Source organism: Helianthus annuus, chromosome 11, assembly GCF_002127325.2.
Source record: "Helianthus annuus cultivar XRQ/B chromosome 11, HanXRQr2.0-SUNRISE, whole genome shotgun sequence".
In the NCBI taxonomy this organism is placed as follows: domain Eukaryota; kingdom Viridiplantae; phylum Streptophyta; class Magnoliopsida; order Asterales; family Asteraceae; genus Helianthus; species Helianthus annuus.
Window position 1 is genome coordinate 24,637,235 of NC_035443.2, and position 24,910 is coordinate 24,662,144.

General features: G+C 34.7%; 2 protein-coding genes across 2 annotated transcripts; both read left to right on the plus strand.

Annotated features, from left to right (window-relative positions):
* The first annotated feature begins 971 nt into the window (after nucleotides 1–971).
* LOC110889642 (vesicle-fusing ATPase) lies at nucleotides 972–7,259 on the plus strand. Its single transcript, XM_022137206.2, has 20 exons — nucleotides 972–1,236; nucleotides 2,082–2,177; nucleotides 2,261–2,342; nucleotides 2,717–2,767; nucleotides 2,869–3,036; nucleotides 3,106–3,260; nucleotides 3,342–3,450; nucleotides 3,587–3,686; nucleotides 4,195–4,250; nucleotides 4,336–4,484; nucleotides 4,578–4,711; nucleotides 5,146–5,356; nucleotides 5,452–5,583; nucleotides 6,042–6,102; nucleotides 6,172–6,231; nucleotides 6,306–6,364; nucleotides 6,437–6,524; nucleotides 6,592–6,714; nucleotides 6,795–6,860; nucleotides 6,962–7,259. The coding sequence occupies exons 1-20, from the start codon at nucleotides 1,079–1,081 to the stop codon at nucleotides 7,103–7,105; spliced, it is 2,202 nt and encodes a 733-aa protein (XP_021992898.1). The 5' UTR covers nucleotides 972–1,078; the 3' UTR covers nucleotides 7,106–7,259.
* A 3,167-nt stretch (nucleotides 7,260–10,426) lies between these two features.
* LOC110891778 (ethylene-responsive transcription factor ERF095) lies at nucleotides 10,427–11,363 on the plus strand. Its single transcript, XM_022139349.2, has one exon. It carries the CDS (start codon nucleotides 10,500–10,502, stop codon nucleotides 11,133–11,135), a length of 636 nt encoding a protein of 211 aa, XP_021995041.1. The 5' UTR covers nucleotides 10,427–10,499; the 3' UTR covers nucleotides 11,136–11,363.
* The last annotated feature ends 13,547 nt before the right edge of the window (nucleotides 11,364–24,910 follow it).

Sequence of the window (24,910 nt, forward strand, 5' to 3'; positions counted from 1 at the left end):
GTGAACGGTGTGTTGTAAGATATTTTATGAAATATGAATCGAGTGGCTTTTGGGATTTTAAATAAACTTCATTAGATGTCGTTCGATGTAATCAAAGGCTGTGAACACCATGAATGCTACATCCCGTGGTTCTGCCATTGTCTGGTATGACAATATTTCAGTGTTACTTATTAACACATTGACATTTTTTTGTGATAAACTCAAATTAGCTTGTGTGAACTGTCATATGATAAAGAAAATACGTTAGTTATAAGATCATATACAGACTATATAATTATATACAATCGCGTGTAATACACGTGTCTGTAACTTAGTAATAACAATCTACGTCACCCATTTTATTATTAGTAAGTCAAGGCTGTCAAAGAGTTCTTATCTCACATGTCTTCTAGAAAAATAAACACATAGAAGTGTCTAACATATTATTCGTTTATACAAACCAAATTTGTATTTGAATAGGGTAGAATACTCACAACATCCTATTTCCAGTAAGACTTTGTCATAATTTTTATCTTCATGTCCGTGTTTAAAATTGTCAACCACAATTTATGTCTTCGTGTGTTTCATTCCATGGTTTTGATAAGCTCTCACAAGTGAATATAAAAGAGCATGTTTCAATACACCATTTTTTTTTACAACACCATACCATTAGACCCATTAGAACACTAGGTCATGGGTTTGAATGCAATATGTATTGCAAGAAGATGTTAATGGTTCCAATTAGAAATATAAAAAAAAAAAAAAAACCTTATTGGCAATAAGGTCGACAAAAACCAATGTATGAAGCTTCCAAAAGTCTTAAAAAACAACCTATTTAGTTAATCAAGTTATTTTTTTCAACTGATACAATTAGGTACCAAAACTAGAAAAACCAAAACTAAAAGGCCTAAATTTAAACTTCAGGGTAACTTCAGGCGTTACTTTTGTAATTTATGGGGTTTCTTAATCGTGTTAACAATTGATCTAACTAAAACTACCTACGTCTCCATTCCTTCATTCCATAACAACTGGTAGCACAAATCATTCTTGAAGAATTTGATCTCTGTTGGTTTCTACAATCTCAGGATCGTCGTCTACAATGTCAGGATCATCAATGATCGTCACAAACACACCAGCGAAAGATCTCGCCTATACGAATTATGCCTACTGCTCACCTTCCGATATTCGTCAGTTTACCGTACCTGGATCTAATCTCGCTCTCGCTCTTGTTCATGACGCCTTTGTTCTATCTATAGCATATCCTTAACGCCTGTTTATTTTCATTTATTGTTCAATGTGGTGTTTAAATTGTGAATATATTTCAGTTTTAATCTCCTGCATTCAATATTATTATTATTTTTATTAACCTAATTTGATCTCATTGCTTATTGTTGTTAGCATATATAGTACAGTGTTTTCTTAAAATTAGGGTTTGGCACTTGGTAGATAACTTTGATTTGTGGAATTAGTTCAACTGTTAGAAGATCACTATATAAATAAAGTTGATGTTACTGTTTGGCTATTGTTAATGTTAACAACATTGTGTTACGATCAAACGGTACGCTGAAGCGAATCAATGCACAAACACACAAATGAATTAACACGCACACACACACACAACATATCGACGACACAAGAATTTAACGTGGTTCGGTCTCAGTGGGGGACCTACGTCCGTGACCGTAACTATGGTTTTATCATTAAGCTCGGACAAAGGGGTACATGCACTAATTGGCATTTGTCTCAATTGCTGAGTGTTATGTGCCTTATGTCCGGCTTGATGCAAAACTAATACTGAGCCAGGAATCTCACTGGAAGCAGCCTCTCTACCTCTACGGGGTAGAGGTAAGGCTGTCTACATCTTACCCTCCTCAGACCCTACCTTAGCTTTGCTATTGGTGGGATTTACTGAGTATGATGATGATGATGATGATGATGATGATGATGATGATGATGATTAAGCTTGGATAAAGATTACAGTTACATATGATGGGGTGTATATAATATGTTTAAATGATCTGTTTGAGCATTGAAATGCTGTTGTTATCATGTTATCTGTAAGGAGAAATTTTATTGTTTTGCTTTGCTTAACTGAAACAAACTGCGCATGAAACCATACAAAGCGGGCAGATTGGGCTTAATGCCATCCAACGACGTTATGCAAGACTTTCTACTGGAGATCCGGTATCTGTTAGCAGGTTTGTGGTCATAGTTACTCTAGTGTTGTAACTTAAGTTTTTATGTTGATTCTCTTACAAGTCTGTTTTACCAACCGTTTTAGGTTTATTCCACCTGAGGATTTCAACATCGCATTACTTACCCTTGAGTTGGAATTCACGAAAAGAGGGAATAAAGAAGAGCAGGCACGCCCCACGCTTTAAAATGGAATAATGGATTTTAATAATCCCAAATATTAGCCGTTAGCCGACAACGGTCCCAACTTCAAAGATAACCAATGGTGGTCCCACCTTTTCATATATTGTAAACCAATGGACCTTTACTAACAGAACCTTAATTTCTTTTTGTCCCCGTTTTCCTTTTCTGTTAGTAAAAGTTCATTGGTTTACAATATGTGAAAAAGTGGGACCACCACTAGTTATTTTTGAAGTTGGGACTGTTGCTGGCCACCAGCTAATGATTCCCTTTAAGATTAAGCGCACACTTTTCTTTCTTTCTTTCTTTCCTGTTATGAGTTTGCAGCTTTTCAACCTTAGTATCGAATTTTTATAATTTGCAGGTTGATGCTGTCCTACTAGCTCAACAGCTTAAGAATAGATTTATAAACCAGGTATGACATTGTATGATTCGTCCATCTTTACATTTGTAATTATATTGAATACTAACAGTGTTCTTTTATATGTATTTGCTTATTTCTGTAATTCAATGCAGGTTTTGACATCAGGACAACGGGTAACTTTTGAGTTTCATGGAAATGGTTATAACTTCATAGTCAGCCAAGTTTCTGTTGAAGGGCAAGAACAATCAGACGTCGAAAGAGGCATGCTTTCCGAAGATTCATACATCGTGTTTGAAGCGTCCAATTCCAGTGGAATAAAGGTATTGTAAATACTATTGTGTTTGGCTATTCTCTGTATTTTTTTTTATCTTTTTTTTCTTTGTGTGCAGATTATAAATCAGCGCGAGGCTGCTAGCAGCAACATTTTCAAGCACAAGGAGTTTAACCTTCAAACACTCGGTATCGGTGGTTTGAGCAATGAATTTGCTGATATATTTAGAAGAGCTTTTGCCTCTAGGGTCTTCCCTCCACACGTGGCAAGCAAGTAATGCCGCCTATCGTTTTTGTCATGCTATACACCGCTCTAGTGTGAAATGTTATATGAATGTGAATTTTCGTTCATCAGACTCGGTGTAAAGCATGTTAAGGGAATGCTGTTGTACGGTCCCCCTGGTACCGGCAAGACTCTAATGGCTCGCCAGATTGGAAAAATGTTGAACGGAAAGGATCCGAAGGTACTCTATGCATGCCTTGACCTTTATGTTTTTATGTTTCCTTTGGGTTTATCATGGGAATGTGAATCCACAATAGCATTTAAAGGTCATGTTGATGTTTTTTTTTTTTTTTTTTTTTTTTTTTTGTACAAACTAGATTGTAAATGGACCTGAAGTGCTGAGTAAATTTGTTGGTGAAACTGAGAAGAATGTAAGGGACTTATTTGCTGATGCTGAACAAGATCAAAGAACAAGAGGTAGGAGTGTGAATTTCTGACACGCCACGAACCAAACACGAAATTCGCGGGTTTGGGTTTAGTCTAAACGGGTTCTGGTCTGTTTCAGGTTGAACCCGCGAACCTGTTTAGCGTAACGGGTTGGGTTCGGGTCAACCAGTCGGGTTGACCCATTAACCTATTTATATTATACTTTTTATACAATATGTTTTACGCCATAAATCAAATTGGGTGTGTAGCCATAATTGTACCTTAAAAAGATAAACTGCCATAAGCTTTTTAATTTAAATTTTAATATACTAATCTGCAGAAAAAAAATAAAAATAAGAATCAGGTTGAACGGGTCATGTTCGGGTCAAGCCACGTATATTCGGGTCGTATTCAGGTTCATCTAAAGTTTTCGGGTCGGGTTAAACCCACAAACACGACCCGTTTTAGCACCTCTAGGTAGGACTGTCTATTTGTTAGAATCTGGACTTTGAAACAAATTTTGTTCCAATCCTGATGCCCTTTTTACAAATTGTCTCAGGGGATCAAAGTGACTTGCATGTGATCATTTTTGATGAAATTGATGCCATTTGTAAGGTAAGGTCCATTTCCAAACATTCAGTTTTGTTTTTTCGGAAACTTATGCCTTGCTGTAACATGCGTTTATCGGTTGCGTTTGCAGTCTAGAGGTTCAACGAGGGATGGTACAGGAGTGCACGATAGCATCGTCAATCAGCTTCTTACAAAGATAGACGGCGTGGAAGCGCTGAATAATGTTTTGCTAATCGGTATGACAAATAGAAAGGATTTGCTCGATGAAGCTCTCATGAGGCGAGTTCTTTATCTCTCGTTAAGATGTTAAAACATAAACGTCATTAGTTAGCGTTAAACTTTTGCTAAACATTTCCTCTAACGCTTGCTTAGGCCTGGTCGTTTGGAAGTCCAAGTGGAAATCAGCCTTCCTGATGAAAACGGTCGTTTCCAAATTCTTCAGATTCATACAAATAGGATGAGGGAGAATTCGTTTCTATCTCCAGATATTAACTTGCAAGAACTTGGTATAACTTTCGTAGAAGTCTTTTATTGTATTGAAAAAAATAAAAGAGTAAACGGCCATTTTCGTCCTTGAGGTTTGGCCAGTTTTGCGACTATCGTCCAAAGGTTTGTTTTTCCGCATCTGGATCCAAAATGTTTGAAATCTTGTCATTTTCATCCAGCTCGTTAAATCCATCCATTTTCCTTCGTTAAGTCTGGTATTTCCGTCTTTTTTGTTAACTTAAAGGGCAATACCGCTGACTTAACGCATAAAAATGGATGGAGTTAACGAGCTGGAAGAAAATGACAAGATTTCAAACATTTTGGATCCAGATACGGAAAAACAAACCTTTGGTCGAAGTCGCAAAACTGGCCAAACCTCAGGAACGAAAATGACATTTTACTCAAAAAATAAAAATAGTAGGGTTTGATTAAGTCTTATGAATTGTATTCTTAGCTGCACGAACAAAGAACTACAGTGGAGCAGAACTCGAAGGTGTTGTGAAAAGTGCAGTTTCTTACGCTCTCAACCGCCAGCTCAGTCTTGACGATTTAACTAAATCGATTGATGAGGAAAACATAAAAGTCACAATGGAAGATTTCTTGAACGCTCTTCATGAAGTTACTCCTGCATTTGGCGCTTCAACAGACGACCTGGAACGTTGCAGGTATACATATATATATGTTATCTGATTATCTCAAGCTGTTTTCATTTCGATTAATAATTATGTAACATTTTGTGTATTTTTATGAATTGATGCAGACTGAATGGAATAGTTGATTGTGGTGAGCGACATGATCATATCTTTAAAAGAACTATGCTATTAGCGGAGCAAGTTAAGGTTAGCAGTGGTAGTCCACTTGTCACAGTTCTTCTAGAAGGTCCAAGTGGCAGGTAAATTGTGGTTTTGATTAATAGTTTTATTATTATTATTATTATTATTATTATTATTATTATTATTATATATAATTAGTTGACCACTTAGCTACAGTAATTACACCCCTCTCAACATTCTTAAAACTTTGTAAAGTGATATTTTGACCCCCCTCGAGTTGTACGTGCTTATTTTTATGTACGTGTCAGCAAAAATTCAAGTTGGTTTACGTTTTGACGTAATTTTTTTCCGAAAATGAGTCATATCAAATATAATATGTTTTTGTGCTTATTACTATTGAGGTTTTGAGTCGGTCTATGTTTGATCGATAAACAATTACATAAAAAAATCAGTTCGCTCAAATCACGTTAAAAAAAAAAAAAAAAACTGACCTTGCAACGCAGGTAATCAATTCTAGTTAATGTTAGTATATCTATTTCTTCCAACTCACAACGTTTTTTTTAATCATCTTTGGCAGTGGTAAGACCGCAATGGCAGCTACTGTTGGTATCGGTAGCGATTTCTCCTATGTGAAGATTGTAAGCTGTTATATATTTAAACTGTTGTCACATATTAGTGTGAAACCAACATATTTTCCACAATTGTAGATTTCGGCCGAATCGATGATTGGACTCAGTGAAGCCAGTAAATGCGCACAAATTGTCAAGGTTTTATACCTATTCAGTTATTCCTGCTCATACCATTTGTATGATGTGCTTTTACATGGGAACACTTTTTGTAGGTATTTGAGGATGCTTACAAGTCAACACTGAGCATTATTGTCCTTGATGATATTGAAAGGTAATTTCATTATGGCATAAAAATGAAGTTCGTATCGGTTGCTGATTAATCTGTTTTTTATTTCACTAACAGACTATTGGAATATGTTGCCATTGGCCCTCGGTTTTCAAACTTAATCTCTCAGACATTAATGGTCCTCCTCAAAAGGCTTCCTCCAAAGGTATTAAAGCACATGTATTAAAGCACATGTATTTTATGTTTTTAAATTGTTGTTACTAAAACTTCAGGGTAAAAATCTGCTGGTGATCGGAACAACAAGCGAGGTAACTTTCTTGGAGTCGGTTGGTGTTTGTGATGCTTTCTCAGTCACTTATCACGTTCCTATGTTAAAGACCGAGGATGCTAAAAAGGTAAGTTTCATAGTTACTTGTTCTATGATTGTGTTTGCTGTTTTGTCGTTTCGGTTAATCTTCAATCTTTGTGCTTTCAGGTATTGCAACAACTTAATGTGTTCTCTCAAGGTGATGTTGATGCTGCAGCTGAGGCTTTGAATGATGTAAGATTCTTGATCTTTTAAATATTTTGTTCCTGTAAACACAAAACCGTATATTTTTTTGAATATGTTTAAATGGCGATACGTCTGTGGTGGTGTTTTAGATGCCACTTAAGAGGCTTTATATGGTGGTAGAGATGGCGGCACAAGGAGAATCCGGTGGAAGTGCAGAAGCAATTTACTCTGGCAAGGAAACAATTCAAATGTCACATTTCTATGATTGCCTCAAAGATATTGTCCGTTACTAGTGTTTTTTCCTCTATAAACCTGCCTTAATTTTTTTTTTTTGGTAAAGAATTGGAATTTTGAATGTTGATTTGTGTTCACTCTATTTGCTTGGGTTTTAGTTAACATGACCATGGTACAGTTTGACAGCATAGTTCTTTCAGTTGAATATCTTGATGAATTTATTTATTTTTAACAGTAATGGTTGAGATGATTTTGTTGGTCATATTGCGACTTTAACCACTTGTAGCCTAGTCGTACCAAGGTGTGGTGGAAAAGTGTTTCCTTATGAGGTTGAGGGTTTGAGTCTCGTGGTGGACAAAAATATGTGGAATGTAGATTTAGGAGTAGGATTAGTGGATGTGTGAGTTATCTGTTTTAAATAAATGTATTACAACTTTGGTGTATTGAACTCCATAACGTGTTGGATCGGTTCTGCATTGCAATTCAAAAGGGATATATGAAGTCCCAAAATACAAGAATGCCTGGAAGGCTATTATAGATGTGCTGTTTAGATGGAAAGAAAGAATTTCTGATCACCAACATGCACAGATATGATGAATAAACGTTAACAAGCAATGGCTGCTTTAAAGATATAGGTGGTCCATTTGGCCAAACCCATCCAAGTTCATATAAATGTGAAGTCAAAGCAATGCAAGTATTCTTATTCTAAGCTTGCAGTTGTACATGTTTCGGTATAAATTTCCTTAAGTTTATGAGTGGTTTTCATATAAATTCTTTGGATTGTAGGTATTTATTTGATTATATGTTGAATTTGTAGGAATTAAGGAAGAAAAGAAGCAATTGGAACAGAAAGCGAGGCCGAAATGAAGAATTAGTGAGAGTTGAAAAAGGTTGGATAAGAAGTAGACCTTCAGTTGCCGAATCTCATAGTGGACCGCCAAGAAAAGGCGTAGTGGTCCACTACCAATCTAGAACATGGTGAAAATCGAGGAAAAAGACTCGTGGCGGACCGCCAAGGAAATTGATGGCGGTCCACGACGAGGTTAGTTGCCATAGAATGTTGACGTGGCATTCTCCACGTTTCAGAAGAGATGTGGCAGATATCGTGTAAACTCATTTGTTTTCGCTTTTAGAGTAAAGAATCTTTCTATTATTGATTGTGATGTGTTTTGAGTATTGGTTCCACGTTTAGTTTGCATGCCATGTTCTTGTGATTCTTTTTGTTTGATTTCGTATTTATCGGTTACAACCACATGTGTCTAGGTCACCTACTTTGTGTTTGTAGTCGTTTTGTGGTTAAGCTAGGGATAGATAACTTCAAGAACATATGTGTTGGCTGGTCTAAATCAGTGTCCTACCAATCTTGAGACCGAGAGATGATAGATTGTCAAGTTGTCTTTATCCTTGGATGTTTGGGTAGTAATTGCACGAGAGTGAGTTATCCCTTATTGCTCTTTGATCCTTGTTATCCAATGTCATAACCAGCTTAGTTAGGGTGAGCGGGGCACTCCCCTAAGAGGGGAGTCCCCTCTCTTACGCACACCCAATCAGGTTATGCCACGTCAACTCCCCTCTTAAATTCCCCTCACACCCCAATTTGATAGCGGCACTCCCCTCTTAGGTGACTTGTTTTTTATTTAAAAAAAAAATTTCATTGGTTGATTGAATGGGGGCCACCTTCTCTCTCCTCCCCTCTCTTCGGTGCCTCCTCCCCGAAAATGGTCACCGATTTCCCTCCCCTCTTGGTTGGAGGCACTTCTCCCGCACGGTGAATATGGTCCCCGAAGGGAGTCCCCGCAGGTGCCCCCCACACCCTTAGATTACTCCTTTACATCTCCGGATGTGACATGAGGATCCTAGATCTATACAAAGAGGATCCTAGATATAAGGAATAATAAAACAACAAAATAGGAATTACTAAACAGATACAACAACTTTGAAATATTCAAAATTATTTAAAAGTTGTGGAGGGAAGTTTAATTTTAATCGAGTCTAATACTTTAGTCATCGTGTTCAAAGATATAAAACTAGAAGAGCTTCTAGCAACCTGGCCTAAGGGGTGGGCAAAGTCAGAGGCGAAGGTTAGTTGTTATCCGGGGGTGCATTCGCCCACCCCAATGTTTCGGCTAGAAGTGTATATTTTCCGATTTTTCGTCCGGAAATTTTAAAAATTATATAGGATCGCCTCCCCCAATTATTTTTCCTAAATATTTATACGATATATAAGATAAAGTAAAGTATACTACTTTGTATATCCTAAATATTTATACAATTTAATTAAAGTAAAGTTTGTTACCACTTTGTATATAAGTGATGGGTAGTTTTGTAAATATATTTTAACTCTTATTTGTTTAACCCTAGATTACCCACAACACAATAAACTTAATCACAAGTTTTTATGTGTAAGGACGGGTCCTTTGAATGAATGAAATTTTTTAGTTTTATTTAGAACTATTATTATTTGACCTGACCTGAATCGATAGCCGACCCGACCCGACCCGAAACATAACGATAGGAAAAAAAATTTGGGTCATCACTTTACGCCCCCTGGAATCTTTTGGTCAAGCTCCGCCACTGGGCAAAGTGGATGAACACCCAGGACTCGCTTTCTTGGGAGACCAATTTTTTTTTTTTTATTTATACAAAAGCTTTTATTAACAAAATAATAGAATTTAAAAACCCAATATGTTTGTAAACTCATTAACCTTTTAATTTAGTTTAGGCCCATTAAATAATAAAACCCAATTTTCAATTAAACTCAATTACCCAACTAAACTAAATATGAACCTTTAAGCTTTTAAACCCAATTAATTGTAGGGCCCATTTTTTATATAAGTTTAGAGCAGCACAACATGGTTGAGGTGGTTGCTCTCGCTAAATCCAAACCTCACCCTTGCGGACCTCTGGTGATGTGGAGTCCAAGTCCACCCCCGCGGCCCGTGTCTTCAAACCACATTCGGACGAGGTGGTGGGGCCCTCCTCTCCAATATTTTTTTAATGATGGTTCGTGGGGTTTTGGTGGTGTTGAAAAATATGGTTTTTTTAAAGAAAGTTTGGAATCTGATGTGACAGCTAAGGTAGAGGTTTGATGTTGTGGTTGATCTTTATTTCAGTGGCCCATTATTTCTAGTCGCACACGATCCACCAATTCTCAGCGACGACCCTGACTTCTAGGCGCGACCTTTCCCATTTCGTAGGTGGTACGGTTGACCATATCATATGTAATTGTTATATTATTGGACTATATAACACTGCTGATGAAAACATTACAAAATCACAATAAAGAAATATCCAAAGTCAAACCTCCTTCCGCATGCCTATTGAGGCACTTTTACTAACTATTTCAGTAAGTTAGCACGCGTGCTATGTACATCAACAGGCCTGCTGCTTAAATCATCCAATATCCCAATTTCAGAACCCAAAAAGGCTCAATGTGGTTCTAACACAAAAAAAATGGAACATGTTAATGAACCTTCTTCGGGTTCGTGTAGGCGCAAAGGGGACCAATCATGCAATCTGGTTCAACCACTTAAGAAGATCAAACATGAATCAAAGTTTGTGTTTCCATTTTCTCTTGATGACAATGTTCAATCTCAATCATCAAGGAATCAACAAATGATTTCTTTTAAACCAAATGATGATGAGACGGGTGATGGTCATCACACGAGTGACCAACGGGCTGTGGTGAAGCTATATAGAGGGGTTAGGCAACGCCAATGGGGAAAATGGGTGGCGGAAATTCGGCTCCCACGTAGTAGGAGTAGACGTTGGTTGGGAACTTTTAATACCGCGCTTGAAGCCGCTTTAGCGTATGATCATGAGGCTTTTAAGTTGAGAGGAGACAAGGCGCGACTCAACTTCCCTCATCTTTTTGTCAAAGATTCACCACCATGTGCCGAGCATGAGGTCAACCCTTTGGTCAATGACTCATGTAGGTCAGAACAAGCAGGTCCGAGTAAGGATGATGACGCTATCCACGATTTTGAACCGAGTGATAGCTTGTTTGCTTGGGACACTATGGATGATGGTGTGACTAATGCATTACAAGGTGATAGCTTTATATGGGATAACTTTGAGCCATTTTCTTGAGTCCATGATAACTTAAATGCTTTATGTCACTTTTTTTTACATATTCTCTTAAAATTGGTCATTAACATGTGTATATCGTTTCTTTGGTTGAAAGAAACCATATGATCTATGTTTGACAATACAAAATGAGTCGATCACGTGAGTTTATACGAGGATTATATTTTAAGTCATAGGACTCGAGCTCACGCAGAGTATGTGGTCCGTATTAATAACTAACTCGGTAATTCATTATCGTGTGCAAGTATGTTCCTTTTGTATAATGGTATTTCATTTCTCTACATATAATCATCACATCTAGCGACTTTTTTCTATCATGAATTCGGGCCCATAACCTCCACTTTCTAGACAACATATTTTATAAGTAAATACTCAAAAAAGTAGTTTGTTTTATATAAATGTATCTTGTTTTCTATAAAAAGAAATGTTACATATTTTGTATAACCTATTAGGTATATCTAGGAATAAAATTAAGATTCAGGAGATCTATCTATATTAAGCAAATTTTGTTAGATCCAATAAAAAAATTGTCCATAAATTAAGGCATTCAATTTCAAGTGTGTAGAAAAGGTAATGGGCCCATTTTATGGATAATTCTAAACGAGTGATAAATATACAATTTGGATAATCCTACCCGTTGTTTTTTGACCCACAATTCATAACTAAAATTGAAACAACCATCTTGATTTTGTATATATTCATAACTATGTTATTACACGATTTTTTAACGATATGAATAAAAGAAAATACATTAAATAGTTAGTAATAAATATTTGAAAACTTTAAAACAATATTTTGACATAAGATAAAGACTACTTATATAATTCACACATTATGGTTTTTTATTAGTGTATATCTATCACAAAATTGAGTCTCAAAGATTCATTTTATCTTCTCTCACCACTATTAATCTTTATAGTGTGTGATATGTAACAAGACTAATGATGATCCAAGCCTCCTCGTCGAAAAGTGTTGTCTCATCCATCATGTCTCGTTAAACCACTTTCATAGTCACGACCAAGAACAGGGTTTGATCATTACATGTTGCGTCTAGTTTATTGATACCAGGGTTGTAACATCCTACCTATAATACCAATTAGTATTATCAACTTTGCCTTCAAAGAACTCACGAATTTGTTTTTCGATAACCCGAGAGGAAACTTTCATAATGGATTGCTCGCACTCAAACACGCTTAACTATGAAGTTGTCTAATCACAGTCGATGTGCCCAAAATGAGCTGGTGATATTTGAGACGGAGAATCCTTTATGACTCAATTCTCTCTTGTAAACATAACTGTCAGAAGATGACGATATTTATACGGGGTACTAAATCTAATTTTGAATTACATTGGATGCCAAATCTTTTCAATCTTTTTAAACTGTTTTATTGAGTATGACTATATCAACTCAAATTGACAAAGACATGTTGGGTATATGTGTATCTATAATGAGCATCCAGTTTTGTAATGAACATTGTATTTAGAAAGTTTGATGAATGAGTACATGATTTAAATGAATAATGCAAAAGGAATATAAATAATTATTGAACAAGTTTGTTCCCACGTAGTATGTGATTGTCCTCGATACAATCTTTATAGACTATTATTATATTATTACATGGTGGACATATTTAATATTTTAACAAATCATCAATTAATTATATTTATTATTATATATTATTATGTATCAAATCAAATTATGCTACGCATTTTCTCTGTAATTATTCATACACCGAAATTACAATTGAAAAGCAGGTTACAAAAGTACTAAATGACCATTAACAGGCTGTTTGGTGGGAATCAAGCCACGTGGGCTGTCGGTCATTAATTAAATCATAACCATGTTACACACAATTAAACTACACAAGTCTTCTTTCTTAATATTCATACGTTCACGTCGCGTGTTACGGCGAAACAGAGCAAATGATAAGGTAAAACAAACGTTATTTGAAAAAGAAGCAACTTATTTAAAAAGTCAAACCATCAGAAAATCGGTTTAGTTTATTATCGTACCGTTTTATGATACCAAATAAATACTCTATTTTGAATACATGTCTGTTTTTAACAAAACTTATACATGAATGTGAAGGGAAAACAACGAATCTAAGTTATTAATAAAATATCTAATTAACTAAAAAAGGAAATATGATTTAGAAAAGGAAAAAATAATTATTAAAAATAGAAAATAAATGATAGAGGAAAGATGGTTTAAGAAAAGAAAAAAAAATGAAAATATGTTAAATAGTGAAAAACAAATATAATAATTAAATATTACACTATTAAAGTAATAAATAATTAAAAAAATATATATTATTATAAAATTAAAATTACTATTCATGGATATTCGTCAACAATATAATATAATATATATATATATATATTAATATTATAATCTCATATACACACACATACATATACTATATATGTATCACAAAATCTGAGTTTCCTAAAAAAAAAAAAACAAATGATAAGTAGTCTCTTTTCATAAGCACAAACATTTTTATTAGACTCAAACTAAACATTGCAATTTACAAAACCGAAAAACAGCTTTATTTATTTTTGAAGGATCTCTTTTATATCATTTTAATATTATTTGATAGCTTTTGGTAAACATGATATGATAGTTGTTATTTTAGTTTACAATCTGTCTAATATTCTTATTTAGAGAAACATTAAGAAGTTTTTTTTCCTGAGTCAATCAAACTTCATTCTATTCTTTGTAACAAATTAAATTACATGACTACTTAGAAATACAAGATTCTATAAAATCAATTGATTGATTTGAAGACACTTAGAGGGTGTCTGGGATTACGTTTTGAAGTGATTATTTGATTATTGCGTTTGTAAAACATAAATAATCTAAAAAGGTGTTTGGATGAAAAAGTGATTATCTGCCTTTAAAACGCAGTTTTGGAGAAGCATGTACATACATATTTTTTCAAAACGCAGTTTTGAAAACACAAAATCTATTTTAAAAATGAATAATATATTTTGATAACGCAACACTAAACATCCCCTTGATAATGAAACTTTTCAAGTTGTTTTTTTGAGGTGGTTTATGTCAAATGATCCACTCTATATTTAGCCTTTGTAATTTAATGAATAATGACTATGACCCATTTTTTTGGATGATGTGGTATAGAGTAATGTGGTATATGCTTAGACTTGTTTTTTATGTTGTTGATTATTTGATGATAAAAAACCCATCTTAGAAATTAAAATGCAATTTAATTAAGTAAAAGAAAGTATGTAATTAGATGGTGTGTTGTAATCAATGAGTTTCCAGCTAAGTTTGACAAGTAATTGAAAGTGGAGGGGTGAGCTTAGTAGTTTGAGTTGGCATAGAGGGTGTTAAGGTTTTTTTTTTTTTTTTTTGAAAGGCATAGAGGGTGTTAAGTGATTCACCCACGTCTTTGCCGTCTTTTGCTTTTCATTTTTCTATCATTTTTCTTCGTTGTTAAATTCAGTTTTTTTATTTGTGGATTTTGTTTTTTTATTCTTGTTAATTATAAGTAAAACATAAATTTTAAACTTATTTTTTTTAAATGAAGCCAAAATATGGCCGATAGTGTGCTGGCGACAAGGGGATAGCGCCCCCTTGTTAATGAGCGGGAGGTGGGGAGGGTGCTATGGGGACATCAAAATCGATAATGTGGCGGGGTGATGCGATGTCACACCCTGTGGCCTTAACAATTACATTATAACACCCTATTTAACTAGTAAATATATTTGTAGATTACATTATATGGTCACGTCGAAAAGAGATATGACACATTCTTTAGCGACAAAATATATCATATAAATGGTGGAGAAGATGATCTTGAACTCTTGCTAGAAGTCTCACTAGTAGTTATTATACATTGTGAAGAAAGGAGTATATTTAAGAATTTTTGAAATTCTATACCCTATTGACGTTGATGTTAGGCAACTTGGATTCTAATAATTTAACCAATAATTTATTATCTGATAATAATTTATACTTTCAATTTTACAAATGAAATTCCTAACTTTCATTTTCTAAAGAGGAATCTCACTCTACCATAAATAACTTTAAGTATTTCTACTTTTTAAGGCGCGCTCTTCGTTGTGGCTTAATCCCCCACCCTCTACGTGGGCTTGTAACGCCCTGGAACACCGCCTTCTTGGTGTTAAAGGGGCACCATTGCAGGGGGTGTTAGCCCTCTGATTGGGGGGGGGGGGGGGTGGGGAGTTAATGTGGGGCGTTAGTGGTATTGCACACATTATCAATTTTCTTTTTTCATTTAATTTTTAGTTAACCCAAAAACTGATAGTTAAAGATTGAGTTATGTAAACCTCATTGCTTGTATGACAGGGCGTTATCCACTTTTTCGTTAAACCATAACGCATAACCTCATGAACAATATGATGATTCTAACTCAATGTTAATGTTCTAGATTGTTTTGAAGTGGTCTAAATTGTCATGAACAATTTGATGATTCTATCTGAGTGTCGATAAACACATTCTCAGTATAGATCATTATCAGTTAACATAAGTGATATTATTTAAAGACCATTTTTTTCTAAATTTTGTACCATTTATATATAATATAATTCAAGTGACATGCTAAAACCAAATGATGTGATCAGACATTTTAGTCACCGAAATTTGTAACGAAAGGATGTTAATTTAAGGGTGTTTCTATTCCCACATCTTTTCACTCCATATATATCTATGTATATTTCGTGTCTAGAAGATGAGAATTTCTACCCTTGAAATCGGGAAGGACTGGGATCTGGAACAATATCAACAGGATGGTAAATGAACTGAGATCACAAAATATTATCCTTGGCAATATTATAAAGGGGGTTCCGGGAAATGGTACAACCATCAGGTTCTGGATCGATCACTGGGTTGGGGATACATGCCTAAAAGAGTTGTTTCCGGCATTATTCAGCTTAGAACAGTTAAAGCTCTGCAGCATCAGCGATAAAATGTTGATAAACGGGATGTCGACGTCACTTAATTGGAATTGGTGCAGGCAACCAACAACTTTGGAAGAGGTAAACGAATTGAATCTATGTACAAACCTCATTGATTCATGTCAATTGAGGAATATTCAAGACTCTTGGTCGTGGACGATTGGCGAGGAAGGAATTTTTTCAGTGAAATCTTTAAGAAATTTCATAGCGATCCCAGCTTCCCCACATGTCGGGCCAAATATCCCTTGGAATAGATGGCTTCCCAAAAAAGTAAATATCTTTGGTTGGCGCCTTGCGAGAAATCGGCTTCCAACATGGAAATGTAGGAGGGGTATCTATGTTAATTCTTTAGCATGCCCAATATGTGGTGATATGAATGAAACAACAGAGCATCTAATGGTTCCGTGTTATGTCGCTGTTGTTGTTTGGCAACAGGTTTCAACATGGTGTCGTATTTCCCCTATTTATGCTTTCTCTTTACAAGACCTGTTCGAATTACATAAAGGGATCGATGGATCAGAGGTTAAAAAGCAACTCGTACAAACTGTGATTCTTTTGGCTTGCTGGTTAATTTGGCGAACTCGTAACGAAGTTAGCTTCAAATCAAAGAGGCCGATCGTTGGAGAGATTTTGGCTGATCTGAAATCACTTGGATACCTTTGGGTGAAGAGCCGCTCAAGGATCGTGCTGCTCGAATGGGAGCAATGGTGTGATTTTAGTTTTCTATAGAAATATGTAAATTTGGGTTGACCTTTGGGTCTGTTGGTTTGATGTTTGCTTTTGTTGGTTTCAATAAATTAGCTTTTCAAAAAAAAAATATATATATATCTATGTATATAAAGAGAGAGATAGAGGGAAGGATGTTGGAATAATAGCACCATAATTTAATTTAAGGGAGTTAATATTTACACATCCCTCCCATCTATCTCTCTATATATACATAAATATATATAGTGAGAGATTGAGTGAAAAATGATGTGAAATAAGACTAAAGGGTATAGGGGCCGGCTGAGGCCCGGCTAGGACCGGCGCCGGTCCCCACACCGCCCCCCTGGGCTCGGCTCGGCAAGATCAACTACCCACAGCTGGATGTGCCGTGCCTACTTTCCTCTCTCCTAACACACACACATCTATACATACATACATATATATATATAAAGGGGTTCATCCCCCAACCCCTAGGTCCATCCCCTCCAAGCCAAGCTTACGTGACGCTGATGTGGCGGCCTATCCCTTGGAGATGAGGCTCCCATACCTTCTAGCCTAAGATATAGGAGAATAGGAATAGTAAGGGTGTAAGGGGTGCTCACCTAAGAGGTGAGTCCCCTCTCTTACGCCCAACCAATCCTCGTGTGCCACGTCAACTCCCCTCTTAAACTCCCCTAACACCCTAAATTGATGGCGGCACTCCCCTCTTAGGTGACTTGGTTTTTATTAAAAAAAAAAAAGTTTTGATTGGTCCACTCATCCTCTCTCCTCCCTCTCTCCTCCCCCTCTCTTCGGTAAAGCCTCACCGATTTCACTCCCTCTCTCTACCTCACCGCTATGTTGGCGGTGCTTGTCCCGCTCGGCAAAAGGGGTCCCCGCTTGGTTTTCGGTGGGTACCCCGCCCACCCTAAGAGCCTAATTTATTGTAGTTTTCATTATAGTTGTGTCTATAAAATGATTAGTTTCAATAAGGGGAAATAAATATGTCTCAAGACAAAGGGTTGATGATTTAATATTGTCATAAATAACCACCACCAACTTCACCGCACATATCACATTCTTCATTAATGCCTCCACTTATATTGCAACTACGTTAATGAAATAGGACTAATAAAATCATCAAAATTCAAAATTCTTACCAAGTAAGTGGGTACAAGTTAACAAAGGTTCATATCCTTTTTGGATGACTTTAGCTATGGGAGTTTACCGTTTAATTTAAAACCGAAAAACTGTATAAACTAAAGCTATAGTGATGGTTTGGTTTTGGTTTATGTATGACATACTAATCATATATATATATATGGCATACTTTGTAAGATTAAATATTTATTTATTTATATTTAATCTAGTAGCCATCATTATCTTTTATATAATATGGATCAAAATATATTAAAACCTATAATAAATTAGTTAGTAATTGTTGATGGGCCATATAATCTTAATTAACTAATTGGGTTTCCCATTGGGTGTATATAAGGAGATTACTAGAGATGGATTAGGGTTAGACCCTCATAACATCAACCCTAAAATCGCCCCTCCTCTCTCCATTACTACGAGTTCTTCAACCCTAAAGAACTCGGTACTACCATCAAGAAGATACATCCTAAAGGGGAACCGAATCAATCTGACGAACATGACGTCTACTTCATTCTCTGATGCGGTCACTGGCTAACCAGGTACACATGTTTTATTATCCCTAATTGAATTTATTCAATTAGGGTTTATGTTTTACCCATGTTCTTATGATATAATCAACATGTGGTATCAAAGCGTATGTTGATTATATCAATTCCATCAAGGAACTCAATGTTTTAGGATTTAAAACATTAAGATTGATTTTCTTTTTCTGTTTTGCGATTTTTTTTATGATCTTCAAATTAATTTGAAAATTAAAATCAATCAAAATTATACCAATAATGATGGTGGTCGAATTGCTTGTGAAATTAGTGGTTCACGTTCTCAGTTTCATCACATATTAATTCTTATCATTCCATTATACATTATTTTACTTTTTGCTTTGAAATCATAATTCCTACAGTAAATTCTTTATGAGATTTCACCTCATGAAATCATTATTTAAAGTTAAACGAATATTGGTTTTCATTAATTGAAAGCTTCATAGTTTTATTATGTTAATTAATTAATTGTCATCACATGTTCTAAGAAACTCGAAAAATTCCTTAAGTTTTGGAATATGATTTGGATTAGTGGACGTTTTTACTGTTTTGATCTGAATTTTATCTATTAAAATTGTCGAAAACTGTTAATAGATAACCAGTTATAATTTTCGAAATCTTTGATAAGTTTAGATCAGCAATAAAACAGGAAACATTATCCCACAATCCCTAAAATTTCAAGTTTTCAGTTATTATCACAATAACAACTATTAATAGTGGACTCGAGACCATTAGATCTCACTCGAGACTACATGGTCTCGACTCGAAATCATAAGGTCCTCAAATCTTTACAACTCAAGACAAAGGTCTCGACTCGAGACCATAAAGTTTCAACTCGAGACTACTGAGGTTTCGACTAAAGGCTTCAATCTCTACAACTCGAGACCGTGGTTGCGACTCGAGACCTCATTATGAGTCGAGATCTCATAAAATACAGTAGTCGAGACCATGGTTCCGACTCGGAACAACGAGGTTGCGACTCGAGACCTTAATAAGTCGAGACCTCATAATGTTACAGATGAGTCGAGACTTGACTCGAGATCTCACTCGAGACCTCATAACTGAGTCGAGATCTCACTCGAAACCACATTATTTTAGGCTGTTTAATGTGAACTAAGATTTAGCTATTAAATAATTGGTTTTGTAAATACTTAGTTAATTAATAAGGATCAAATAATGTTTTACAAAACCAAAATGGCTTAACTTGAATGAGTTTCTGATGTATCACTTCTGGCCAAAGCTGATTTGATGCATCTATTTATTGTTCAAGTATTATAGAAGCTGTGTTAATTATGCATTACAAACGTGAATGTCTTACTTCTAGCCAAAGCTGATTTAATTCATTTATGTCTAGCATACTTAACAAGTGCATAACTAAAGTGTTGTCTCATTTCTGGCCAAAGCTGATTTGTCACGATTACTTTGCACACATGCTTAAATGATTACACTTTTGGCCAAAGCTGATTTGTCTTCGTTTAAGTAGAACTTTAAATAAGTCTATTATTTTGATGTTAGTAATAGACATATCACAACCTCTTCACATAATGATCCTTATATCAAAGATCCTTCATTAATTTTATGATCATTTCGTCTGCCTTATTTTTTAGTACCCATAATCTTACTCACTATAACTTTCTTCTATAAATCAATATCTCATCCACTCTAATTTCTAAACCTAATATGTTTTTTCTTTACTTAAAGTTTCTATAAGAATTAGCTCTTAAATTGAATCCTTGATTATCCCTTAAGACACGATAATCCTACTGCTCTCTTCTAATAATGATTACTACAGAAGAAAAGTAGAGCATGATGAATAGGACAAATCAAACATGATGTCTCTCATGATAATCAAGAACTCTCTAAACATAAATGCTATCACTAAAAGGTCATTCCAGATTAAGTTTTTCCTAAGACTAATCTATTATTTGTGGAATAATCACAAGAATTCCTAAGATGCATGCCTTCATTTAAAATTCTAAACTATAAAGTTAAGTGGTATATGTGAATACATTATAATGTACAATGCCATGACCCATAAAGTTAAGGGCTTACACATGGAAATAAGTACAATTTTCAATACATTACATACTAAGATTTTCACTTGTACAATTTGATGCCTTATAAATCAACTATAGCACTCAAAAAATACCAAAGTATAATGAGTGTGTTGATAGACAACATATGTACAAAGAAATAAATGTTTGAAACTGGAAAATAAGATGTTATTCACCTTACAACCACTAAAACTTTAAAAGAGGATTGTTCTAAGGTCCATAGCCAAAATACAAGTACAAAATCCCAACTCTAAGGTTCTTCAAGGGAAAATCTCACTACATGATTATGTCATTAGACTAGGCATAAGCAACGAGACTATCCATTATTCCAAAGATCGGTTGGATAAGTTAATTAGGTAGTCACTTACTAATGATATTTAAGTCTGATAATTTTTTAATATTCCTATTAACACATGATTAGTTGACTTTAGTTTTAAACATTTCCTTGCCAGAAGTCAACAAATAACTAACATGAGAGTTAGTGACAAAATTAAATGTTAAGGCTATAAGAACCATAATAAGCAGTCTTCTAACAACGTCTTTCGATACCTTAAATATTCTGAAGATTAATCAGAATATAGTATCATAATTAAGCAATGTTATGAAGGTTGTGAGGTTTGCATAGTCACCATAAAGTCACACTTACCTTAAACTCTTATATTATTTGTTCTCAATATCTGGATTGAAACATTACTAAGATAAAACTAGATGATACCTTACACTTTCACAACTTTTGTCATCATGTAAATGAGAATTTGACAAAAGGAAAATGAGACCTACAAATTTCATCCATTATAACCAAAATTCATGAGAAACCATGACATGGTTAATGAGGATGATTTTTTATCTAATTTCATTCTAAGTGATTTTAAATCATGACGTAAAAAGCCCTAAATCATTATTTGGCTTAAGGAATAAGTATGGGTCCACCATAAGTTATATTTCACTAAAATTCATGAAACTTATTCCAAAATGGAATATTCAGACATAATTCATTTATCAATTAAAGACTATCTGCTTGTATCTAAATTAGTCGCATATGGCCCCTGGTCTTAAAGAAATCTATTCATATATGTGCTTAACATGATTTTTTATTAAATATGTCCCTAAGTTTCTTATGACATATGGACATTAAGAAAATCAAGTAAAGTCTAACAAATATATGATAGGTTCCCACGTCACATATCTAATTGAAACTTATCTTGTAGCATTTCTAGAGACATCATAGATCAGTGGGAGCATTAAGTGTCTTAATTATAACTTGTAAAAAGTTGCAAGAGGTGGGGGAGTGCAAACTTCACGTTACTTCAATTTACACCTCTTGTACAAGTCACTGCTCATTTTGGCACTGTTTCATCAAAACTTGTCTCTTTACAATCTAATGCTACACTTACAAAAGTTTCATTGTTGCTTAATTGTGGGCACTCTTAGGTTTCTTACCTAAACTAACATAATCCTCAACAAGAGAAACTACAACGATTAACGTCATTAATTTGTGTTTCTCTATTAAAATTTGTTGGTCATTAAATATTGACCCTAAGCATGCTGAGTTCCTAAAGATTTCTAAGGTCAGTGGGAGCATTCAAAGTCCTTATCATGACTTGCAAGGAATACAAGAGGCGGGGGGAAGATTGTCATTAAATTCCACTCTGAATTTAACTCTGATTACACCTCTTGTACACCATACTGCACCAACTCTTACAAACTTAGAATCCTGAAAATGATAGCAACCTAACCAAGAGCTAATTCATAAAACTGAAACTTCTAACAAACCCAATAATCAACTCAGGATGTCATCTAGGTTTAAAAACCTACTAACTTTGATGATTACATAACCTCCCTAATTGAAGTTGAAATGGATTTTGGAAAAGTTTACCGATCCTATCTCTTCTAATTAAGCCATTAGTGTTAATCAATCTTCTGAATGGAATAAAACTGTTTTCTAGTAAAACTGATTTTATGTGTTCATATAACGTTTGGGATTTGATTGAATTACTTAAGAGTGTTCATAACTAAACCAAATCCTAATATATAAACGTTAAGACACTAAGAAGCATGATTGATTGTCAAAGGTTATACTTAGGAAGAGATAAATTATCAAAGATTTCTTTGAGGATCATCACTGTTCTAGTAGCTTATAATAGTTTAAGGCTACATTAAATGAACATTAAAACAACTTTCCCTAACAACTGGCTGACATATTTACATGTTCATAAAACAACCTGAAAGTTCTAAACTCAAGGTTAAAGAACAGTTTGTCTATAAGCCAATAAAATCCATGTATGGGTTAATGCAAACATCATAATGTGATGAAATCTTAACGTAATTATTTTCATCAACAACCAAGTGGATTAATGTACATACCTCAAGATGAGTGGGAGCAACTAAGATAAACTTGTCTATATAGATGATATTCTTTTGACAAGTATATGTTACATAAGTCAAAGCATTGTTAACACAAACTTTGATATAATAGATCTCAGAGATATCTCTTACATAATAGATATCATAACATGTTAAGATAGACCAAATGGGACATTACTTCCGTTCCATAAGTTTAACATTAAATTGGTCCTTACATATGTAACAAAATACGGCTCTCCTTTAGAGGATAATAGGCCAAATGAGATTATTTTCTTACGCTTCATTAATTAGAAGCCTTATGTAAGTTCAAGTCTATACTCGTTTAGATATTACTGTCACACCCCAACCGATGGCGGAAACATCGGGATGAGACGAAGTGTGTAGATTGCTCAAAACGTCATAACACTATGTGACAATAATTAATTTAAATTCAAATTTCATTTCAAAACTAAATGTCATACATAATTCAAAAGGAAATAACAACTTTGTTTCATAACATAACATAACAAACAAAATGATAGATTAATCTAGGTGTGTATCTAGTCCACCCTAAACTTGTTTCATGAATCATCCATACTTCAATAATCAACCTGCAACATGTATTAAAATAGAGTTTCAATGCAAAAGCAAAGAGCGAGTATACAAGTTTGTTTACATAGCATAATAGAATAAAAACTCATATCCAACATGAACATAACAAAATAGTTTCAACGTGCTAGTTTACGTAGTCCAAGTGATAGCCCAAGTTTCCCAATGCGTTTAAAGTACCTAACCCAAAGTTTAACGGGAGGTGGTTATGTCTCCTCCTAACAATACCCCAAAGACTAACGGGGAGGTGCATTACTCCTATAGCGCTACTATTGTTAAGGCGGAACTACACACAAGAATTAAACGTTCACATTGCACAAAAAGTCTCAAGATTCACAAGTTTCATGTTTAAATGGATAGAGTAAGTTTCAAATAAGTTTCAAGTGTCGTGTGCGTTTAATATAGAATACATGTTGCACCCAAAGTGTTAAAAGTAGAAATGGGTTCGAGTATACTCACGGTTTACAAGTGGTGACTTGAAGTTCCGAGAGCAAGTTTGTAGATGAGTTAGTTTGGAGCACCTTGTCCTTCTACACAAGGAAACGTAGGTGTGTGAGTTTGGCGTATACGGAAGATTATAGATTCGGAGTTTTTAAAATATAAAGAAAGTAACATAGGTGAAAATAATCATCTTGTACACATAACTCTTGTTCTTGACACTATTGAAACTCAAAAGAGTTGGTATGATTTCATGGATTCTAAGATCCATTAGAGTCGTAACAAGGGCATGGTCATAGATGATGTAACGTCCACTTAACAAATAACTATTAAGTCATCATCAAGTCTTAGTTACTTAGATGTATACGTATAGAATAACTTAGATATTATATAGTTTTACAAGTCTTAAGATTCAAGCATGAGGTAGGAGATTAATGTCTCCATTTAGGTACCTCTTTGTGTCATAGAATACATACATGAGGTAGGAAGAACAAGCTTCCATTTAGGCACCTCTATTGTTCACCACTACACTTGTTGTTATAAACGACAAGGAGGGTCATGAACATACAAGTATCAAGGTATAAACAACAACTAATCTATAGTAAAACATCAAGTAATGAGTGGATTCTTATGAAGGATAGCCCAAGCTAATCCAACCATCACACATTCAACAAGTTTCACACTTGAACATTACTTGTGGGTAAAACCCTAATTAAAACAGAAGGTTTATGAGGTTTTAACCTCTGATTTAGATGTCTCAACCATGTTTTTAAGCTTAACCAACCATAAGAGGGGTTGTAAGCATTAGGACATTGGTTTAAGATGTGTTTCACACAAGTTAGATGAAGTTTGCATAAGTTTGAAACAAAACAGAAAGTTTTAGTCCATTTTAGGGCAAATCCAAGCCTGATTCTTCTAAGGAAAAACCAAGGATTCAAACCCAAGGAAATAACAAAGCAATAGGAAGAAGAACCAAGTGATTTGGTTGAGAAGTGAGCAAGTTACACTC

What these genes read in the sequence shown, in the direction of transcription:
- LOC110889642 (XM_022137206.2), top strand. Translation starts at nt 1,079, where the DNA reads ATGTCAGGATCATCAATGATCGTCACAAACACACCAGCGAAAGATCTC. An exon ending in GCCTTTGTTCTATCTATAGC is followed by an intron (nt 1,237 to 2,081) that starts ATATCCTTAACG and finishes ACTGAAACAAAC; the next exon opens with TGCGCATGAAACCATACAAA. An exon ending in TATTAACTTGCAAGAACTTG is followed by an intron (nt 4,712 to 5,145) that starts GTATAACTTTCG and finishes TTGTATTCTTAG; the next exon opens with CTGCACGAACAAAGAACTAC.
- LOC110891778 (XM_022139349.2), top strand. Translation starts at nt 10,500, where the DNA reads ATGGAACATGTTAATGAACCTTCTTCGGGTTCGTGTAGGCGCAAAGGG.